General features: G+C 40.8%; 1 protein-coding gene and 1 long non-coding RNA gene across 2 annotated transcripts in view; both read left to right on the top strand.

The window, feature by feature from the left end:
• Positions 1-321: 321 nt before the first annotated feature.
• Positions 322-3,182, top strand: LOC122480742. The gene is made up of 2 exons (XR_006296649.1): positions 322-541; positions 1,898-3,182. It is a non-coding gene; the product is annotated as an uncharacterized LOC122480742 (long non-coding RNA).
• A 14,344-nt stretch (positions 3,183-17,526) lies between these two features.
• Positions 17,527-18,743, top strand: part of GTF2B (general transcription factor IIB) — a 33,170-nt gene continuing 31,953 nt past the window's right edge. Inside the window, exon 1 of the mRNA XM_043575513.1 lies at positions 17,527-17,656. Coding sequence (XP_043431448.1) covers positions 17,640-17,656 — 17 coding nt within the window. The 5' untranslated portion in view covers positions 17,527-17,639. The remainder of the gene's footprint in view (positions 17,657-18,743) is intronic.

Raw genomic sequence — 18,743 nt, 5'->3', positions numbered from 1 at the left:
ATACCTCCAGCTTTGTTTTCCTATTTCAAGGTTGTTTTGGCTTTTGGGGGTCTCTTGTGGTTCCATACAAATTTTAGGATTATTTGTTCCAGTACTGTGAAAAATGCTGTTGGTATTTTGATAGGGATTGCATTAAATCTGTAGATTGCCTTAGGTAGTATGGACATTTTAATGATATTTGTTCTTCCAATCCATGAGCATGGTATACCTTTCCGTTTGTTTGTGTCATCTTCAGTTTTTTTCATCAGTGTTTTATAGTTTTCAGAGTAGAGGTCTTTTTCCTCCTTGTTGAAGTTTATTGCTAGATTTTTTTATCCTTTTTGGTGCAATTGCAAATGAGGTTGCTTTCTTAATTTCTCTTTCTGTTGTTTTATTATTAGTATAGAAATGCAGTGGATTTCTGTACATTGATTTTGTATCCTGCGATCTTACCGAATGTTAAACTTATACATGGAAATTGTTTGAACAAAAGAGAAGCAGAGCAAGATAGAGGAGAATGAGAGTGTTATGAAGCAAATTGAGGTGTTAAACACTTAGCCAGGTAGGTCTCATGGAGGGGACATGGAGACAGACTTAGAGGAGGGGAGGGAGGGAACCTTGTGGAGATCTTGGGAAAGAATACTCTAGCCAGAAGGAATAGCCAGTACAAAGGCACTTTGACGGGAAGGTGTACTCAGCATGTTTGATGAGTACCAAGAGTCTGGTATGGCTGGATGTAATACGCAAGGGACAAAGTAGCAAGTGTGAGGTCAGAGAAGTAACATAGTGTAAGGATAATGGTTTAATCCAGAGAATCAGGGTTCTATATATACTTAATTTTTAACATGATAAAATAATGTGTACTGCAGCACTGTGAGACATAAGTGAAATTAGAAAACCTTATTTGTCTAATCCTAACCTATGTAAATACCTATGTTTTCTTTGGAAACTTCTGAAGCATCTTTTTCAATGTTGTCTTTCTGAGCCACTTTTACTTTACTTTCCATCTGGAATTTAGGTGTTCTGCGTCTTCAGAGCTACTTCCCTTCCTCTTCCCTTTTCTGACTGAAGGTAAACTGGATCTTTCAGCTTTTTCCCATTTTTTTTTCTTTTCCTTTGAGAGTGGCTTTTAGGGTTTAATAATCTGTACTTCAGAGCCCTCAGATGTCCTGGATCTTCTCATTTTACAGATGTTCCCCTTGCTTGTGCCCATTGGCTCTTTTTGATCTGGATATTGTCTTCCTTCTTCATTCTGCCTTTCTGCTTTTTCTTTTTTCTGTAACTTCTTTTTCTGTTCTTCTGTAACAATGCTATGATTAGTTTTTATTTCACTTCAACGACATCTACGTGCATTTTAATGTTAAATAATGTGCCAACCACTATAAGGGCACGAATGAGCTTATTTTTTTATAGTCTCAGGAAATAAACCAGGTTTTCTTGGTGCTTCCTCTGGTAGGTTGTTCAGAAACTGAAAATCAGTAAAAAAAAAAAAAAAAAAAGAAAGTTGGTTACTATATAAAACACATCAAATTTTCCTTGCTTTTCTTTATAAGTTCTGGATCTACCTCAGTATTTTGCTGCTTGTTCTTTTGTTTCAAATTCCACAAAGGCAGATCCCTTTGGATTTCCAGTAGACTTATAATGTGGTAGACTTCTATAAAAAGACATGGCCACATTTTCCACATACTCTTTCAATCCAGCTGTGATTTTTGGGAAGTAACTCCTATATGTTTAACTTCTAAGTAAGAATTGCTTACATATTTACTTGGAATGTTAAAAAAAAAAAAAAAAAGTCCTCTTTCTTCCCTGAGCAACTGGAAGGATTGAGGTCAAGAAGGTTCCGGAGGAACAGATTTGAGGGAAGGTCAGGAGGTCAGTTGCGAACACATTGACTTTGAGATGCTTATTCCACTTTCAGATGGAGATGTTGGGTAAGCAGCTGGAGAGTCTGCTTGGAGTTTAGGGAAGAGGCTGGACATAACACACATCTGAGAGGCTGTCGCATATTGATGCATTTAGACTTGAGAGTGGAGAGGAGCACCAAGTATGTCAGTATTAGCAACAAGAAGAAGACCGATAACTTAGCTCACGAGTTTTACAAAATTTTACTGCAAAGTGGAATAACTTCTGAAAGTTTTTTCATTTGATGACTCCACTGTGACACACCCACACCACCTACCTTCAGCCCTCTGCAGTCTGGATTCCATACCCAATACTCTGGTGAGTTCTCTAAAGATCTCCATTCATGTTCTAGATTTGAAGGAAACATCTTAGTCCCACCTGGCTTTAGCTCTTAGTATTTACCACTGCAGACCACTCTGGCCTTCTTAACTCCTATCCTTTCTTGCTCCTGCAACATTGCACATCCATGAATAGCCTCCCACCTCCCTAGCTGCTCCTTCTCAGTCTTCTTTACCTGTTCCTTAAATATTGATATTTGACTTTCTCACTAACTTCATTTACTCTTTATGTGCTGGTGATGCCCAAATTGGTATCTCCAACCTAGTCCTTTCTGTTGAATTTCAGACCCATATACCCAACACCCCATTTGTCATCTTGTATGGATTTTTCACAGGCAAACCCTATACCCAGTCTGGTCTCCTCACCAATCCAGTTGCTCAAGTCAGCGAACCTAGAAATCATTCTTAACTTTTCTCTTCACATCCCACTCCTCTATGTATTATCCTAAATATCTCTTAAATCCATCACCTCTCTGCCCCCAACTGCCACCCCTCTAGTACAGGCCAATGTTATCTCAAGTAGATGACCAATTTCCTAACAGTTCTCCCTGACTTGCCCTTGGCAATCCATTATCCTTGTAGACCAAATGAGCTCTCTAAAATGCAATGTGATCATGTCACATATATTAGGTAAGCATATTCATGTTACAAGTTACAGAAATTCTAGCCCGTATGGGTTTAAATAAAAAGGAATTTTCTGTCTTAGCTGAACATCTTAGGAGTAGTCTAGTTTCAGTTACAGCTTGATCCAGGACACAGATTATAATCTGTTACCAAGCTCTATCTTGCAATTCTGTCCTCTCTGAGTCAGCTTTATATTCAGGTTGCTATCCTTGCTACCTGTGATAGCAAGTTGGCTGTAGCAGTTTCTAAGTATCATATGGTCACACTAGCCAATCCAGCAAAAAAAAAAGGGGGGGGGTACTTTCTCTGAAATTCCAGCATTGGTCATACTGTGTCATATTTGTCCACCCCTGAGCTACATGCTATGCCAAGAGGATTGGACGTCCTAAATACTCAGGCCAATCCAAGGTCAATTCAACACAAACTACATTGGTTGACACAAGGGACAGAATGAAGAAGAGGGGAAATGAATGAGCAACCATCTTAAGTGACTAAGAACTCTTTAATCACTCTTCACTTTTTAAAAAAATTTTTAAATGTTTATTTTTTGAAAGAGAGAAAAGAGAGGGAGAGGGAGACACAGAATCTGAAGCAGGCTCCAGGCTCTGAGCTGTCAGCACAGAGCCTGATGCAGGGCTCAAACTCACAGACCACGAGATCATGACATGAGCTAAAGTCGGACACTTAACCGAATGAGCCACCCAGGTGCCCCCACCCTTCATCACTCTTAACATAAGGGCTACTGTCCTCATCAGGACCCTGCAATACCCTGCATGATATGGTCTCTCTCACCTCCCTAGCCTCATTTTTCCTGGTCATTTTTTCCAACTCACAGGTCTGGTAATGCTAAACTCTTTTCAATTTCTCCTTCTCTTTTCTCCTTATCCTTCTCCATGTCTTCCTCCTCCTTTTTCTTCTCCTTCTCCTCCTTCTCCACCTCCTCATCCTGCTGCTGCTTCTGCTGCTGCTTCTGCTTCTGCGTCTTTTACCTTAGAGAGCCAGTGAGTGGGGGAGAGGGGCAGAGGGGGAGAGGGAGAAACTTAAGCAGGCTCCAGACTCAGTGCAGAGCCTGAAGCAGGGCTTGATCCCATGGTCCAGGGATCATGACCTGAGCTGAAATCAAGAGTCAGATGTTCAATCAACTGAGCCACCCAGGTGCCCCTCATTTTGATTTCTAAATGAGTTTTTTTTTTTCTCTCTGATCATGAGAGGTGGTTTTTTTTTTTTTTTTTAATGAGTTTTTTAAGCATATGTCATTTCCTGATGTTCATGCTTAATTTAGGTGGTATAATTGCTTAGTTTTATGTGCCAACTTGGCTGGGCCACCCAGATAGGTGATCAAACATTATTCTGGATGTTTCTATAAGGGTGGTTTTAGATGAGATTAACATTTAAATCAGTGGACCTTGAGTAAAGCAAATTGCCCTCCATGATATGGGTGGGCTTCATCCAATCAGTTGTAGGCCTGAGAACAAAAGACTGACCTCCCCTGAGCAAGAGGGAATTCTGCCAGCAGACAGACTTCAGACCTGAACTGCAACATCGTCTGTGTGGGTCTCCAGCCTGCAGACCCACCCTGCAGATTTTGGATTTGCCAGCATCCATAATCATGTGTGCCAATTAAAAAATAATAATAAATCTCTGTGTATATATACATGTCGGTTGGTTCTGTTTCTCTGGAGAATTCTGACTAACCCAGGTGGATTAGCAAAAATAAGAAAAGTTGTCTATGAATTCCCAAAGTTAGGTGAGATGTCATTCGGTGATATCATACCATATGATAGTAAGAGATGTGGACTTTGCACAGTGAACAATGACGAATTTCAGCAGATTTTTATGGAAGAGAGGGAGGGAATATGGAAAACTATGATTTGGCTAACCAAAAGCCAATTATATTCTTATCCTTTGACCACTTCTATATAGAGGCTAAAAAGCCAAAATTTCCCATTTCTCAGCTTCTCTTACAACTAATCAAAACTACCTGAGAAGAGCTTCCCTTTGTGGAAAAAGATAAAGGCAAAGTCATCCTTAGACTTTTTGTCTTTTCTGTGCTCTTCACCCTTCCACCTTCTTCCTGCCTTGAATGTAGAAGTAAGGTCTGGAGGCAACACCGCCATATTGCATTCATGCAGCAACTGGCATGAGAGTGAAGTTCTTTGTGATCAGAAGGCTCCTGCTCCTGCAGGAAAAGATGATGAAGGCCTGAAGGATTAAGTACGAGAGAAAGGCAAATAATCACAAATCTTTGTCAAATTTGTGAATTTTTCCCCTCATTCTTATGATGAAAACAATTATACAACTACATAATTACCAAATATTTAAACCAAAAATTATTCCCAAATAAAGCAAGGAGTCTCCTCAGTCTCAGTTGGATAAACCCACGGGTGAAACAAAACAAAACAAAAACCTCAACCATGTTCTTGAGCCATGAGAATTTCATTTTATTGCTGCTCTGAGAATACATCTAATTACTCAATCATGCCAATTAAATAGGAAGTTCACCTGCTGACAAACAGCTATCTTGGGATATAGCAGAATAAATTCTAGAAATAATTGGATTTCCTAATCAATATTAACTTCATCATATTACACAGCTGCTACTTTCTTTTACATTTAGGTACAGCATTTTTTTCTTACAATATGTAAAACTTTTCATTTGTAGCAAAATTTCATGGTTAAAAAAGATGAATAATAATTTTGTCCTTTTGTCACTGAGTGTGGTTGCCCTGTCTGAAGCATTATTTTCACAAACTCTTTTATCCCTCTCATTAGTTAGCCTTTAAAAGTATAAACATCCTGTTTTAGCTGAAACCTTACAACTGTATCTTCTAACACAACTCCATTATTCTACAACTGTGTAAATTTCTGAGGTGACTTATTATGACATCACTTTTGTAATTATTCTTGAAGCATCCTGCTGGCCAATACATGCATGAAAGTACAAAACTCATGAAAATAGTTCACCAGTTTTCTAAAATGTCTTCTCTCTGGAATGCCCTTCTCCTGGTAAGACCCTAGCCTGGGAAGTAACCATTTAAAATTTTTTTAATTTTTTAATTTTGTTTATTTATTTTGAGAGAGACAGAGAGAGAGCAAGAGAGAAAATCCCAAGCAGGCTCCATGCAGTCAGAGCCAAGCCCGACGCGGGGCTCAAACCCACGAACAGTGAGATCATGACCTGAGCCAAAATCGAGAGTCAGATGTTTAACTGACTGAGCCACCCAGGTGCCCAGGAAGTAGCAGACCATTTTAAAAGAAAGTCAGCTCATGAAATTTCTCTGGTGCAAACCCCTCAAGGCCATTTCATCTCACCTCAGAGTAAAAACCAAAATCATTATTCTGACCTTCCAGCTCCTGCATGACCTGATCCTGCTCTTCTGTAATCTCATCTCCTACAACTCTCCCCTTCCCTCGAGGCACTCCTTGAGAATCCCTGATCACAGGTGTGGCTCCAGATTAGATCTTTTTTTTTTTTTTTTAATTTGGCATTTAAGTAATCTCTCCACCCAAGATGGGCTCGAACTCATAATCTTGAGATCAAGAGTCGCATGCTCTGGGCCAGCCAGGTGCCCCCAGATCAGGTCCTTTGCACCTGAGTTTCCCTCTTCCTGGAATACTTACCCCCAGTGTCCACCTGGCTACCTCAGATCTTTATTTAAATGTCACTTCAGGGGAATTTATCTGACCCACCTTCAAAATTGTAAACCCTGCCTCCCTCCATCCCCTTTTCCTGACTTATTTTTCTCCTTGGCACTTAGCACCATGGAACTTACAATATGTCTCTCTTATTTAATTTACCATCCATGTCCTCTCCTAATACCTATTCCATGAGACCAGGGATTTTAAGGTTTGTTCACTGCTGTATCTCCAGCACCTAAAGCAGAGTCTGGCATGTTGTAGGCACTCAACAAAAATTTGAATTTCTGCAGATGGAATTTGGCACTCAGAACAACATTGGTTCTTTGTTGTTGTTTTGTCTTTAACCACTGGCTCTCTCTTTAGCCCTTGTTCTTCTCTTATGAATGATTTTTGAAGTGCCAAAGATTGTTCCTAAAACTGCTGATATGATTAACATGTCTCAGAGTCTTCTTCCTGACTCCTGAGTCATCTGTGCTGAGGGATCCAGCTAATCACTAATGGGATTCTGTCTGGTCTCTGGAAGCCCAATCCCAAGATACAGGACTCAAAGTTGTGCTTGGCTCCTAGCTCCAAGATAATTAGATTCAATTAGTGGTCTGCAAGCATTTTTAAGCCAGTAGTGCATATATACCATGCAAACGCACACACATGCACAAATGCATACATAAAAGCTTAAAATTACATCCATCTCCCTTTTGCCTGGCAATAAGTATTTCTAATCAGGCTCTGCTTTTCTAAAATCATATTGAAAGGATATCTCAGCCCCTGCTCTCCAAACATGGGGAAATAAGCACTTAAACCAGTGCAACATTTCTGGAAGGCAATTTCACAATATCTATCAAAATGTTTTGAGCATGACTCTGGATGCCCTGATTCTATCGCTAGGTATTTATGTTCTTTTAAAAAAATTTTTTTTAATATTTATTTTTTGAGAGAGACAGAGTGTGAGCCAGGGAGGGACAGAGAGAGAGGGAGACAGAATCCGAAGCAGGCTCCAGGCTCTGAGCTGTCAGCACAAAGCTCAGCGTGGGGCTCAAACCCATGAACCGGGAGATCATGACCTGAGCTGAAGTCAGATGCTTAACCCACTGAGCGATCCAGGTGCCCTGGTATCTATGCTCTTTTAACATGTAAACATTTGTCTATACATATGAACAAGAGTGTTCATGACAGCATTGTTTATAATACCAAAAAACTGGAAATAACCAATTCCTCCATTACTGATGGTGTAGTTAAATAAATTATGTATATAGTCAAAAAATGAAGCTCATTTCTGTTACTTGAAAAAAAAATGAATAGACTAGTGAATATTATGTTTGTGCAAATAAAACAAAAGTACATCAATGAATTAATGTGCCAGGGTACAGTATGGGTTCATTTGCATGAGTTTGAATTGTGCAAATTAGATATTGGAACATATAAAATTTTTAACAGTTTTTCTTGTGCTCAGAATTTTAAATAATTTTAACTTCCCAAATTAGAAATGCATTTAAAATATTACATCATTTCAAACCTGGCAGGCCCAGTGCTTACACAGTTGCAACATAGTAGTGTCACCTGAGCTGTAAACATTGTCATCTTTTGGCCAAAGTGCTAAGGCAGGAGGGAGTTTGGGCGGTCGGAAGGACTGAACGACCGTCAGTGTGGTATGGCGCCCCCTGGTGCTGTTTTCAGGCAGAGACTTTTATTCAGGAAATGGGAGTAGCTGTCTGCAGTGCTGACAACTGATCTTAAGAAGTCACGTAATCTTTCTTTTTTTAATCTCACCATCAGCATTTACAATTGTGTGGAAAAGTAAATTTCCATTAATAGATCCAAATACTTTTGAGTTCCAAATAAAAGTCCTTGAAGGTATGAGCCATCATAGTGTAGTTTAGTAGTTTGAAGGCAAGCCATAACTAAATTCTTACTAACTTAACTTTAATTCTCATTAAAGTGTAGCTAATATGTTACTCTGGAACAATTTTATGAGAATCTGAAAGAATCAAACAGATCTAGTTATTTTATATGTAGAGATTTGTGACCATTTAGTTTGGTGGGAAATTCTCAGGATTTCTTTCTTTTTTTTTTTTTTTTAACGTTTATTTATTTTTGAGACAGAGAGAGACAGAGCATGAACGGGGAAGGGTCAGAGAGAGAGGGAGACACAGAATCCGAAACAGGCTCCAGGCTCTGAGCGGGTCAGCACAGAGCCCGACACGGGCCCGAACCCACGGACCGCGAGATCATGACCTGAGCCGAAGTCGGCCGCCCAACCGACTGAGCCACCCAGGCGCCCCTCAGGATTTCTATTGTAAAATCAAACTAATGACCTTGGGTTTCTGAGGAATCTTTTTTTTTTTAAACACTAGCTTTCATACATAACAGAAAAGAAAGCAGAGAGGTATAACCAATACCTCATTTGCAAAATAAACAATAATGGAAGACTACAGCAAGAGTGTAACTTAACCGAAAGGGTAAAGATGATAATCCACAGACCTGCTAGAAAGGAGCATTTGATGAGAGGCTACAAAGTTAGCCTGAGTGGTCAGAATAGAGGAATGCAAAAAGTGGCACGGGTTTGTGATGGCAGGTTTTATAATGCATCTTGATGCAAAAGCCATAGAATAAGGTCGTTAGAACAGTGGAAGATGGCTAACCAATTAGGGCTTTGTCGTTTTAATTAAAAAGCTGCATCCAAATTTACTTTGGTTTTTCTTTAACTTGAAAAAATCCACTTGCAGTAGAAGTATTCTATATAAGTGATGGTGTACCGAATACCAGCTCTATTAAGCTCTATTTGAGAATTACTTATCTTACTGTCACACTCATTACATGACTTGGTTTAGCAGTGGGTGCACTGCTAATACTCAGATAATAGTAATACCAGTAATGAGAGCAGAGACTCTTGATGTCAGAACATGAGTCCGTGAGCAGACTACCCATTTTGACTAAGATCAGTGGTAGAACAGTGTGTGGCAAATGCCTTACTTCACAAGTGTGGGGCAGGGTCCGTTCATCTCATTAATGTGAAAGAGTAAGAATACTAGGTAGGAAAGGTCAGAAAATAGCAAGAGTGAACAGGTATAATGGACAATTTTGTAGAAGAGAGAAAGCATGAAGGATGCAGAAAAAGGGAAAGCTATAATTCAGAAAGCTCTTTTGGTGAGCCTCACTAATTTGGTCTAATTATTGTGAAGAACAGTCAGAATAATGATATTTTAAATATATTATTTCTTTTATTCAACCAACAACCCATACAAACCAACATTTATTGGGTGTCTTCTGTGTGCAAAGGATTAGTCACAAAGGTCCAAGGAAAATTATGCTTCAGCCCTCAGTGAGCTCACTGCAATTTCCTTTCAAGCACCTGAAATAGCAGAATCAGCTGTGGTAAAGCATTGCTTAGAACAGATCCCTGGTTGGGGCGCCTGGGTGGCTCAGTCGGCTGAGCGTCCAACTTCGGCTCAGGTCATGATCTCACGGTTCGTGAGTTCGAGCCCCGCGTCAGGCTCCGTGCTGACAGGTCAGAGCCTGGAGCCTGCTTCGGATTCTGTGTCTCCCTCTCTCTCTGCCCCTCCCCCGCTCATGCTCTGACTCTCTCTCTTAAAAATAAACAAACATTCAAAAAAAAATTAAAAAAAAAAAAAAAAGAACAGATCCCTGGTACATGCATTGGTTTTACCACTTACATTGCACTAAGACTTAAGGACCTTCTATACATCATTCCCCTATTTCAAAGGCAGAGGTTGCTTCCTGTTTTAGAGCATTATTACCAAAGCTCCAATTTTCCTATTTTTAGCATTTATCTTGCTTCCAGTGTTATATTATTATAAATAATGCTGCGATGGACATCTTTACAAACATAGTATCCCATATTTTAGATTATTTCCTTACTTTGGTTCTCAGAAGAGGGATTGCTGGCACAAAAGGTTTTAATATTCTTGGAGTATTGCCAAATTGCTTTCTAAAAGGTTGTATTGATTTATACTAGTGAGCAACACATGCTAGTAATGAGAGAGGCAATTTTATACTCTCATTACATGGTCATCCTTTATAATTAACACTTTCAGAGTTTTCATTTAATATTCAAATCATATGAGATTATTTGGAAATAGGTACTTATTTTATACAGTAAGGTTTTTAGCACATGATTTTCATGGAAACAATATCTAATATTAAAACTTAGTCCTGGGGCGCCTGGGTGGCTCAGTCTGTTGAACATCCAACTTCGGCTTAGGTCATGATCTCACAGCTTGTAAGTTCAAGCCCCGCATCAGGCTCTGTGCTGACAGCTCAGAACCTGGAGCCTGCTTTGGATTCTGTGCCTCCCTCTCTCTGCCCCTAACCCGCTTGCATTCTGTCTCTCTCTCAGAAATAAACATAAAAAAAAAATTAAAAAAAAAAAAACTTAGTCTTTAAGAAAGTGTCAAGTAACAGGTCACATGAATATGAACATGTCCACGTTCTCATTTTCCCCCAATAGTTCATCAAGTCACTTGAAAACCATTAACAGAATTTTAAAGCTAAATGATCTAAAAAAATTTTTTTTTAACGTTTATTTATTTTTAAGAGAGAGAGAGAGACAGAGCACGAGTGGAGGAGGGGCAGAGAGAGGGAGACACAGAATCTGAGGCGGGCTCCAGGCTCTGAGCTGTCAGCACAGAGCCTGTTTGTGGGGCTTGAACTCATGAACCATGGGATCATGACTTGAGCCAAAGTCAGATGCTTAACCAGCTGAGCCATCCAGGTGTCCCTAAAGGTAAATCTTATGTACACTAAAATAAATATGCTTAAAAACATTTTTAGGAAATTATAATCATGTAGATCGTTTAATGTCCTCATATTTTTTATTAGAAAATGAGGAAGTTGGTATTTTGGGAAAAATATTAGTTTTAAGACAGAATAAAACAGCACTAAACAGTGCAGCATAACTTTTGCTGTCACATACTTAATGCCAAATTATATCTTTTTGGAAAAATATTAATTTTAATATTGACAAGCTATTAATCGAGCTTTTTATTTTTTTAAATGTTTATTTTTGACAGAGAGAGAGAGACAGAGCATGAGCAGGGGAGGGGCAGAGAGAAAGGGAGACAGAATCAGAAGCAGGCTCTGGGCTCCGAGCTGTCAGCACAGAGCCCGACACGGGGCTTGAATTCACAGACCGTGAGATCATGACCTGAGCTGAAGTTGGATGCTCAACCGACTGAGCCACCCAGGCACCCCTAATTGAACCTTTCAGAGTTATTTTGTTTTGTTTTCCTTTTATCAGAGTATTTTAGAAGTTTAAGAGAAAAGTACCCACTGAATATTGAATTAAAAAGTGAACTAATTTCTAACAATCTTTGTTCCTGATTGTGTAAGGAGATAACTGACAGTTAATATCATCCGCTTACAGATTATTAATGTTTTAAGCCTAAATTCTACTTCCTAGCATGTGGAGTAGCTGCTGGCTTTTCTCAGTGAAAAGCGAGATTTATTCTCAAATGGAGGACAAGCTGCCAATACTGGGGCCTAAAAGATGTCACATAAATCAACAAACAAATGGAAAAGTTAAATTCAGGATCACGTACACAAGTACATTTAGCAATGGGACATGAGCCAGGCACATTTCAGTGCAGGCAGCACATGGTCTGACAAACACAAGTAATCTTATGCAGACAGCTGATCAGAATATTTTAGAGCACAGCTGCCCCATACAATCAAGCCCACACGGTTGCTGCAGGTACACTGTTTGTTGAATCTATTCCCTGATCTCCAAGTCTGTAAATTGAATTTCTGTACATTGGGTTTCTATTAGAAGGCATACTGTGTGGACTCTGATGCAAATTGCCAGGGTTCCAATCCCAGCTCTGCCATTTACTAGCCTTGTGTTTTCAGGCCATTCTTAACCATCCTGTGCCTCAAATTTCCCTATCTATAAAATGGGGACAGGAACAGTATCCAACTTATAGCTTTGTTGGAAAGATTAGGTGAATTAATATACACAAATCCTTAAAATAGTACCTGGCACATAATAAGCACTCTGTGAGTGTAGGTTACTTTTTTTAAATAATAAACCAAGTAAGCCTTGGTTCTACCTTTATTTTTTTTCAAAAGAAATTTTTTTTAACGTTTATTCATTTTTGAGAGACAGAAAGAGCATGAGCAGGGAAGGGGCAGGGAGAGGGAGGGAGACGTAGAATTCGAAGCAGGCTCCAGGTTCCCAGCTGTCAGCACAGAGCTTGATGCGGGGCTGGAACTCATGAACTGCGATATGACCTGAGCTGAAGTCAGAGGCTTAACCGACTGAGCCACCCAGGCTCCCCTACCTTTATCCTTTTTAATACATTTTTTTTAAATGTTTATTCTTTTTTTGAGAGAAAGAGAGAGACAGAGCGTGAGTGGAGGAGGGGCAGAGAGAGAGGGAGACAGAATCTGAAACAGGCTCTAGGCTCTGAGCTGTCAGCATAGAGTCTGACATGGGGCTCGAATTCACAAACTGTGAGATCATGACCTGAGCCAAAGTCGGACGCTCAATCAGCTGAGCCACTCAGGCACCCTTAACTTTATTTTTTTTTTAATGTTTATTTATTTATTTTTGAGAGAGAAAGAGAGAGAGGGAGAGAGAATCCCAAGCAGCCTCCATGCTATCAGCACGGAGCCTGACACGGGGCTCCATCCCACAAACTGTGAGACCTGAACTGAAATCAAGAGTCAGACGCTCATTAGACTGAGCTACCCAGGTGCTCCTGTATGTGACTATCATTAATATCATGATTATTAATTTTTATTACTACTTCTACCTGAATTTAAAGAAAAATGTTATGTCTTTACTAAAGAATCAGAAGGATAGGGATGACTGGGTGGCTCAGTTGGTTGAGCAACCGACTCTTGGTTTTAGCTCAGGTCATGATCTCACGGTTCGGTCTGCAGTGTTTGAGCCCCGCATTGGGCTCGGTGCTAATAGTACGGAGCCTGCTCAGGATTCTCTCTCCCTCTCTGCCCCTCCCCAACTGGAGCATGTGCTTGCTCTCTCTCTCGCAAAATAAATAAACTTAAAAAAAAAAAATCAAAAGGATAGTGAATGGTTCTACAAATAGCATCTGTATTTCCCAGGCGACAGTAATTTGGGCCCCAAAATATAGTCCTGCAGTATCAGTTACATAGTGGACATGCATAGAAGGGGACAAATTTTAGAGTCAGGTTTTCCTGGTTTGAATTCTACCTCCACCACTAACTTCTTGTGTGACCCTGGGCACTTTACCCACTCAACCTCTCTAAGCCTTTAGAAGGAGAATAACATCTTGCCTGATATGACAACCCAGAATTAGATAACCTAACGAATGTGAGGCACCTGACAGATGGCCTGATGCATAAGGACCTTAGTTCTGGCACTTCCCATGTGGGGCCCTCCTTTTCCCTCTCTGGCTCCCTGCCACCTTCAGCAGGGTTTTACTTTTCTGCCTGGTGAAATCAAACCACCACAAAGCAGGCCCAGGACAATCACCAACTGAAAACTTCGTGTGTAAGGATATCATTGGTAATATATAAGTATTATAGTGCTATTTTTAAGACACGTACGCTAAAATATGTGTGAGTCAAGGTGATATGTGGGATTTGTTCCTAAAATGCTTTAGCAAAAGGGGAGACAGAAAGGAAGAAACAGATACATGAAACAAATGCAGCAAAATCTTTATACTCGTTTAATCAAGAAGAGAGACACCTGAGGATTCATTATATTATGCTCTAATTTTTAGTGTGTTTGAATGTCTTCATACATGATAAAAATGTTGAACAATTAAAAAAACCCCGCACATTTCTGGAAGTAATAATATCACATTAGTTATCAGGCGCATGAGGCTTCATCCCATTTCTAAGAGTCCAAGTCAGGTCTGGTCATATATTTCACTGAATCCTCTGTTCTTCCTAGTCCAGCAGAATATGTCATTTAATTTCCAAGTGAATATTTTTCAAGCCTTGCTTACATTAGGAAAATGTTATTTTCTCTAATGTCACCATAACAGACACTTAAATATCAATGTTTCCAAAAGTGAGGTCACAAGATAAATTCAATGAACCTCTACAACATTATGCCAAGTAAAAGAAGCCAGACAACATATTATATGATTCCATTGACATGCAAAGTCCAGAAAAGGCAAATCTATAAGACAGAGAGTAGATTAGTGATTCCAGGGGCTGGAAGTGGAATTTGCATTAACTGTACATGGTCATGAGTGCTTTTATTTGGATGATGGGAATGTGCTAAAACCGGATCGTAGGGATGTATGCACAACTTGGTAAAGTTACTAAAGGGGTGCTTAGCTGGCTCAGTCAGTACAGCATGTGACTCTTGATCTCAGGGCTGTGGGTTTGAGCCCCACATTGGGTGTAAAGATTACTTAGAAATAAAATCTTAAAATAAAAATTTTAAATTACTAAAAATCACTAATTTCTAAAGAGGTGAATTCTGTAGTATGTGATTATACATCAATAAAGTTTTTAAAAATATTTCTAGGTGGGGGGCGCCTGGGTGGCGCAGTCGGTTAAGCATCCGACTTCAGCCAGGTCATGATCTCGCGGTCCGTGAGTTCGAGCCCCGCGTCGGGCTCTGGGCTGATGGCTCGGAGACTGGAGCCTGTTTCGGATTCTGTGTCTCCCTCTCTCTCTGCCCCTCCCCCGTTCATGCTCTGTCTCTCTCTGTCCCAAAAATAAATAAACGTTGAAAAAAAATTTAAAAGAAAAATATTTCTAGGTGGGTCACGCACTTTTAAAAAATGATTTATTAGGCATGTAAAAGCATTTTACACTTTAGAAGAACCATAGCACATCAAGTGATGTGAACGTTTAAAATAAATGCTTAAGTTAAAAAAGATGAGTTTGGGGTGTCTGGATGGCTCAGTCAGTTAAGTGTCTAACTTCAGCTCAGGTCATGATCTCACGGTCTATGGATTTGAGCCCCATGTCAGGCTCTATGCTGACAGCTCGGAGCCTGGGGCCTGCTTCGGATTCTGTGTCTCCCTCTTTCTCTGCCTCTTCCCAGCTTGTACTCTCTCTCTCTGTCTCTCAATAATAAATAAATAAAGTTTAAAAAAAGTTTAAATAAAAAAAAAGATGAGTCGATTTAAATAATTGATTTGAGTGAATTATCTTACTTAATTCATTCACATATTTAAGTTAAATAAAAATGATGATATTAACAAACCAGAAGTTTTGTTAAATTCTAGTCTGGGTCGTTAATTCCTATGTGATGAAACCCTAACTGTGAGTGTGTGTGTGTGTGTGTGTGTGTGTGTGTGTGTTGTGTTTTTTAATCTCAGGATCAGATGTAAAGATAAAATGGGATAACTGTTGATGCAAATGCTGTATAAATTGCCAATGCTGTACTAACAACAAAAAAGGAATGGCTTACCTAAATGGTTTCTATTTTAATATAAAAGAAATCCTAACTAGGTTATGACAAATAAGAGACTCTCCAGGTGAGGCAGGAGTAATTTAACAGGTTGCCCAGCTTTCTTGCTCCAGGGTTTCAACCCCTCGGATTTCTTCCTTTTGGAAACATTACTGAATTCCTACCATAAACCATTAGGTGGTAGGTCCTTCTTCCTTTTTTTTCTAAATTTTTTTATTAACATTTATTTATTTTTGAGAGACAGAGAGAGACAGAGTGTGAGCCGGGGAGGGGCAGAGACAGAGGGAGACACAGAATCCGAAGCAGGCTCTGGGCTCTGATCCTCAGCACAGAGTCCGTTGTAGGGTTCAAACTCACGAACCGTGAGATCATCACCTGAGCCGAAGTCGGACGCTCAACCACTGAGCCACCCAGGTGCCTGCGTAGGTCCTTACTCTCGATCTTCCAGAGGTGCCTAGTTGTCCTCTTCTTCCTCCTCTCCCTCTTCCTCTCCCAAGTCAAGGTTCTCTACCTATGAAAACTTCCTGCCCCTTTGGGGTGGAGCACCCCCAAGCCCTTTTCTGGTTGCACTTGGCACAGCTGAAATGAACGGACATTTTCGAAACTTTTCCAGATATTAAGGGGGAACCCCCACCTCCACACCCCCCCCCCCCGCCCCGCCACCAGCCAAAGTACAGTCATGTTTTTAAAAACAGAATTACACATAGGAAGACTGAAGGAAATGAGACAAAACAAAACTATCCTGTCTCCAGCCAGATTTCATTTCCTAAACTTCTGCTTCTTACACCCCTTGTTCTTTCTAAGAAAGCGAGTCTTGCCCATCTTTCAAGAAACAACGAGGGCTCAGTGGCATTTAAGTCCCATGTCCAAATGAACAAAGTCCTATATTCCAAGTCCTCATCCCCATAGAAACCTGGAGCACCCTTTTCTTCTGATTCCCACAGGGACAAGGGTGGTTTATTTTCAGCAGATTGGTGGTAGTGTTGTTATTATTATTACTATTCTGAGGTTAGTTTGGCTAATAAATCTAAGGAACTTTTGAGGTATCAAACGTTCTACTAAGTTCTCTGTACTTCAGCTAACAGCCAAATTTGCAAAGGCCGTGAAAATAAATTAGGATAGGGCTTACATCTCCCTGTCTCAGGGGTGCCGAGTGTTCTCACAAGGTTTTGTTTCATCTCCTGCCAATTCTAAAGGGGTATGTAAAGCAGATACTATTACCCCTTGTACCGAGAGGAGAAGGAACGTGCCTACGAAGTCACAGCTTGCCTGAATTGACACCTGTTCTGGCTGACCTAAGTGAATTTCTCTCTTTATTTCAAATTCCTTAGTGGAATCACCCGTCTGGGCCAGTAAGAAATGCGCTCAAACTGGAGTAACTGATTCCCCACTGGGAGGGGGATGGTTAGCCCTCGGGAATGTGGGCTTTGCCCCCACCACGCAGGCCAGGTTGTCTTTGTGTTTCACATCAGCAGGCTGAGGGTATCTCCGGTGTACCCCGTTTGCTGAGTTCCCTTGAGAATTTTCCTGGGTAGTTTCGTCGATTGGCTCAGCACCATAGCATATCACAGAAACGGAATACGAAACTAAAAAAAACGCAAAGCACGTGGCGTACAGGATCTCACTTTTCTTGGCCTTTCTCCCGACCCGTAGCCGCGCCCTGTTACGACTGCGTGGGTGACTCGCCTATAAAAGGCCGTCTCCGAGCGTCTTGTCGCCACAATCTCTTCCTGTTCTTGGTGCGTTTGTTGTGGCTTCTAGCTGGGACCGCAGTGGCCGTGAAGATGGCGTCTACCAGCCGGTTAGTATGTCCGGCCGAGCCGGGCGAGGTGAGGGGCGGGCGGGGAGTGCCAGGGTTGCTAGGCTGCTGCCGGGACTGCCGCGTCGGGCAGAGCGCCCCGGAGGTGCGGGGAGAGGCGGCGGACTGGCTGGCCGACCCGGACAAAGGCACTTCCAGACGGCAGTGCTGTCAGGGGTGTCGCAGGGGGTACCGAGCCGTCTGCGTTACCACTCCACAGTCCTGACTTGTTTTCTCACCCAGACACCAACCCTGTGGGGGCCCCTGTGTTCCCAGCCCTGGCTTCGCATCTTTTGGGGGGGTATTTTAACCCGTCTTTTTTCTTGTTAATTTTTCCTACGCTTGCTTTTCCAGCTGTGGCTCAACCAGCCCGCGATCCTTTCCAAAGGGCGAGAAGGGGTTAGTCCCAGGCCCCTATCGATCTGACAGCTAGAAAGTTAGGGATGTCAGCATTGGTAAGCCTGGTGGAAACTGGTTACCATCCCAGAGGCCTTCTGAAATGGAAGCTAGGGCATTTACCAAGAGTTGATAGGTTTCCTTCTAAGAGGTTTATTTTTCTACAAATGTCTTCTGCTTACTCCTGAAGAAAATCTTGCTTGCAGAAAATTACTTGCATATGTTGGGAAGTCACTGTCTAATATATTTTTAAAATGTGATGTATTCCTATCTACAGGAAATGCTTGCACTGCCCTTAGAGACAGCCTTTAATCCTGTGATCAGAAAAATGCTTGTAGACCCTAATTATATCTCTCATGATCACTATGAGGTAGATATTAGTATTTTTGCATAAATGTAAACTGAGTCATGCCAAGGTTGACTTTTCCAAGGTTAGTGTTCGAACAAAGTGTAGAATCTCTTATCTGTTTTCTGTTACCACACAGTTGGTCCCTAGTTAACTCATAATGTATTAAAAGTATCAAATTAAGTACAAATTCGAATTAAGTACAGTATCAAATTCTGTAGCTTCTGAGAGGCAACTGTGGCATAATTTTCTGAACTTGTTATCTTCTGTGGAATTGAGTTCCTGATGAAAGCAATTATCACAAAATAGTAAGCTTAAGTCCAGGCCGTTTTGTGTAACTGCTAAGAC

This window comes from Prionailurus bengalensis, chromosome C1 (assembly GCF_016509475.1).
Source record: "Prionailurus bengalensis isolate Pbe53 chromosome C1, Fcat_Pben_1.1_paternal_pri, whole genome shotgun sequence".
In the NCBI taxonomy this organism is placed as follows: Eukaryota; Metazoa; Chordata; class Mammalia; order Carnivora; family Felidae; genus Prionailurus; species Prionailurus bengalensis.
The sequence above is the reverse complement of the archived record's forward strand: the minus strand, read 5'-3'. Positions and strand labels throughout refer to the sequence as shown.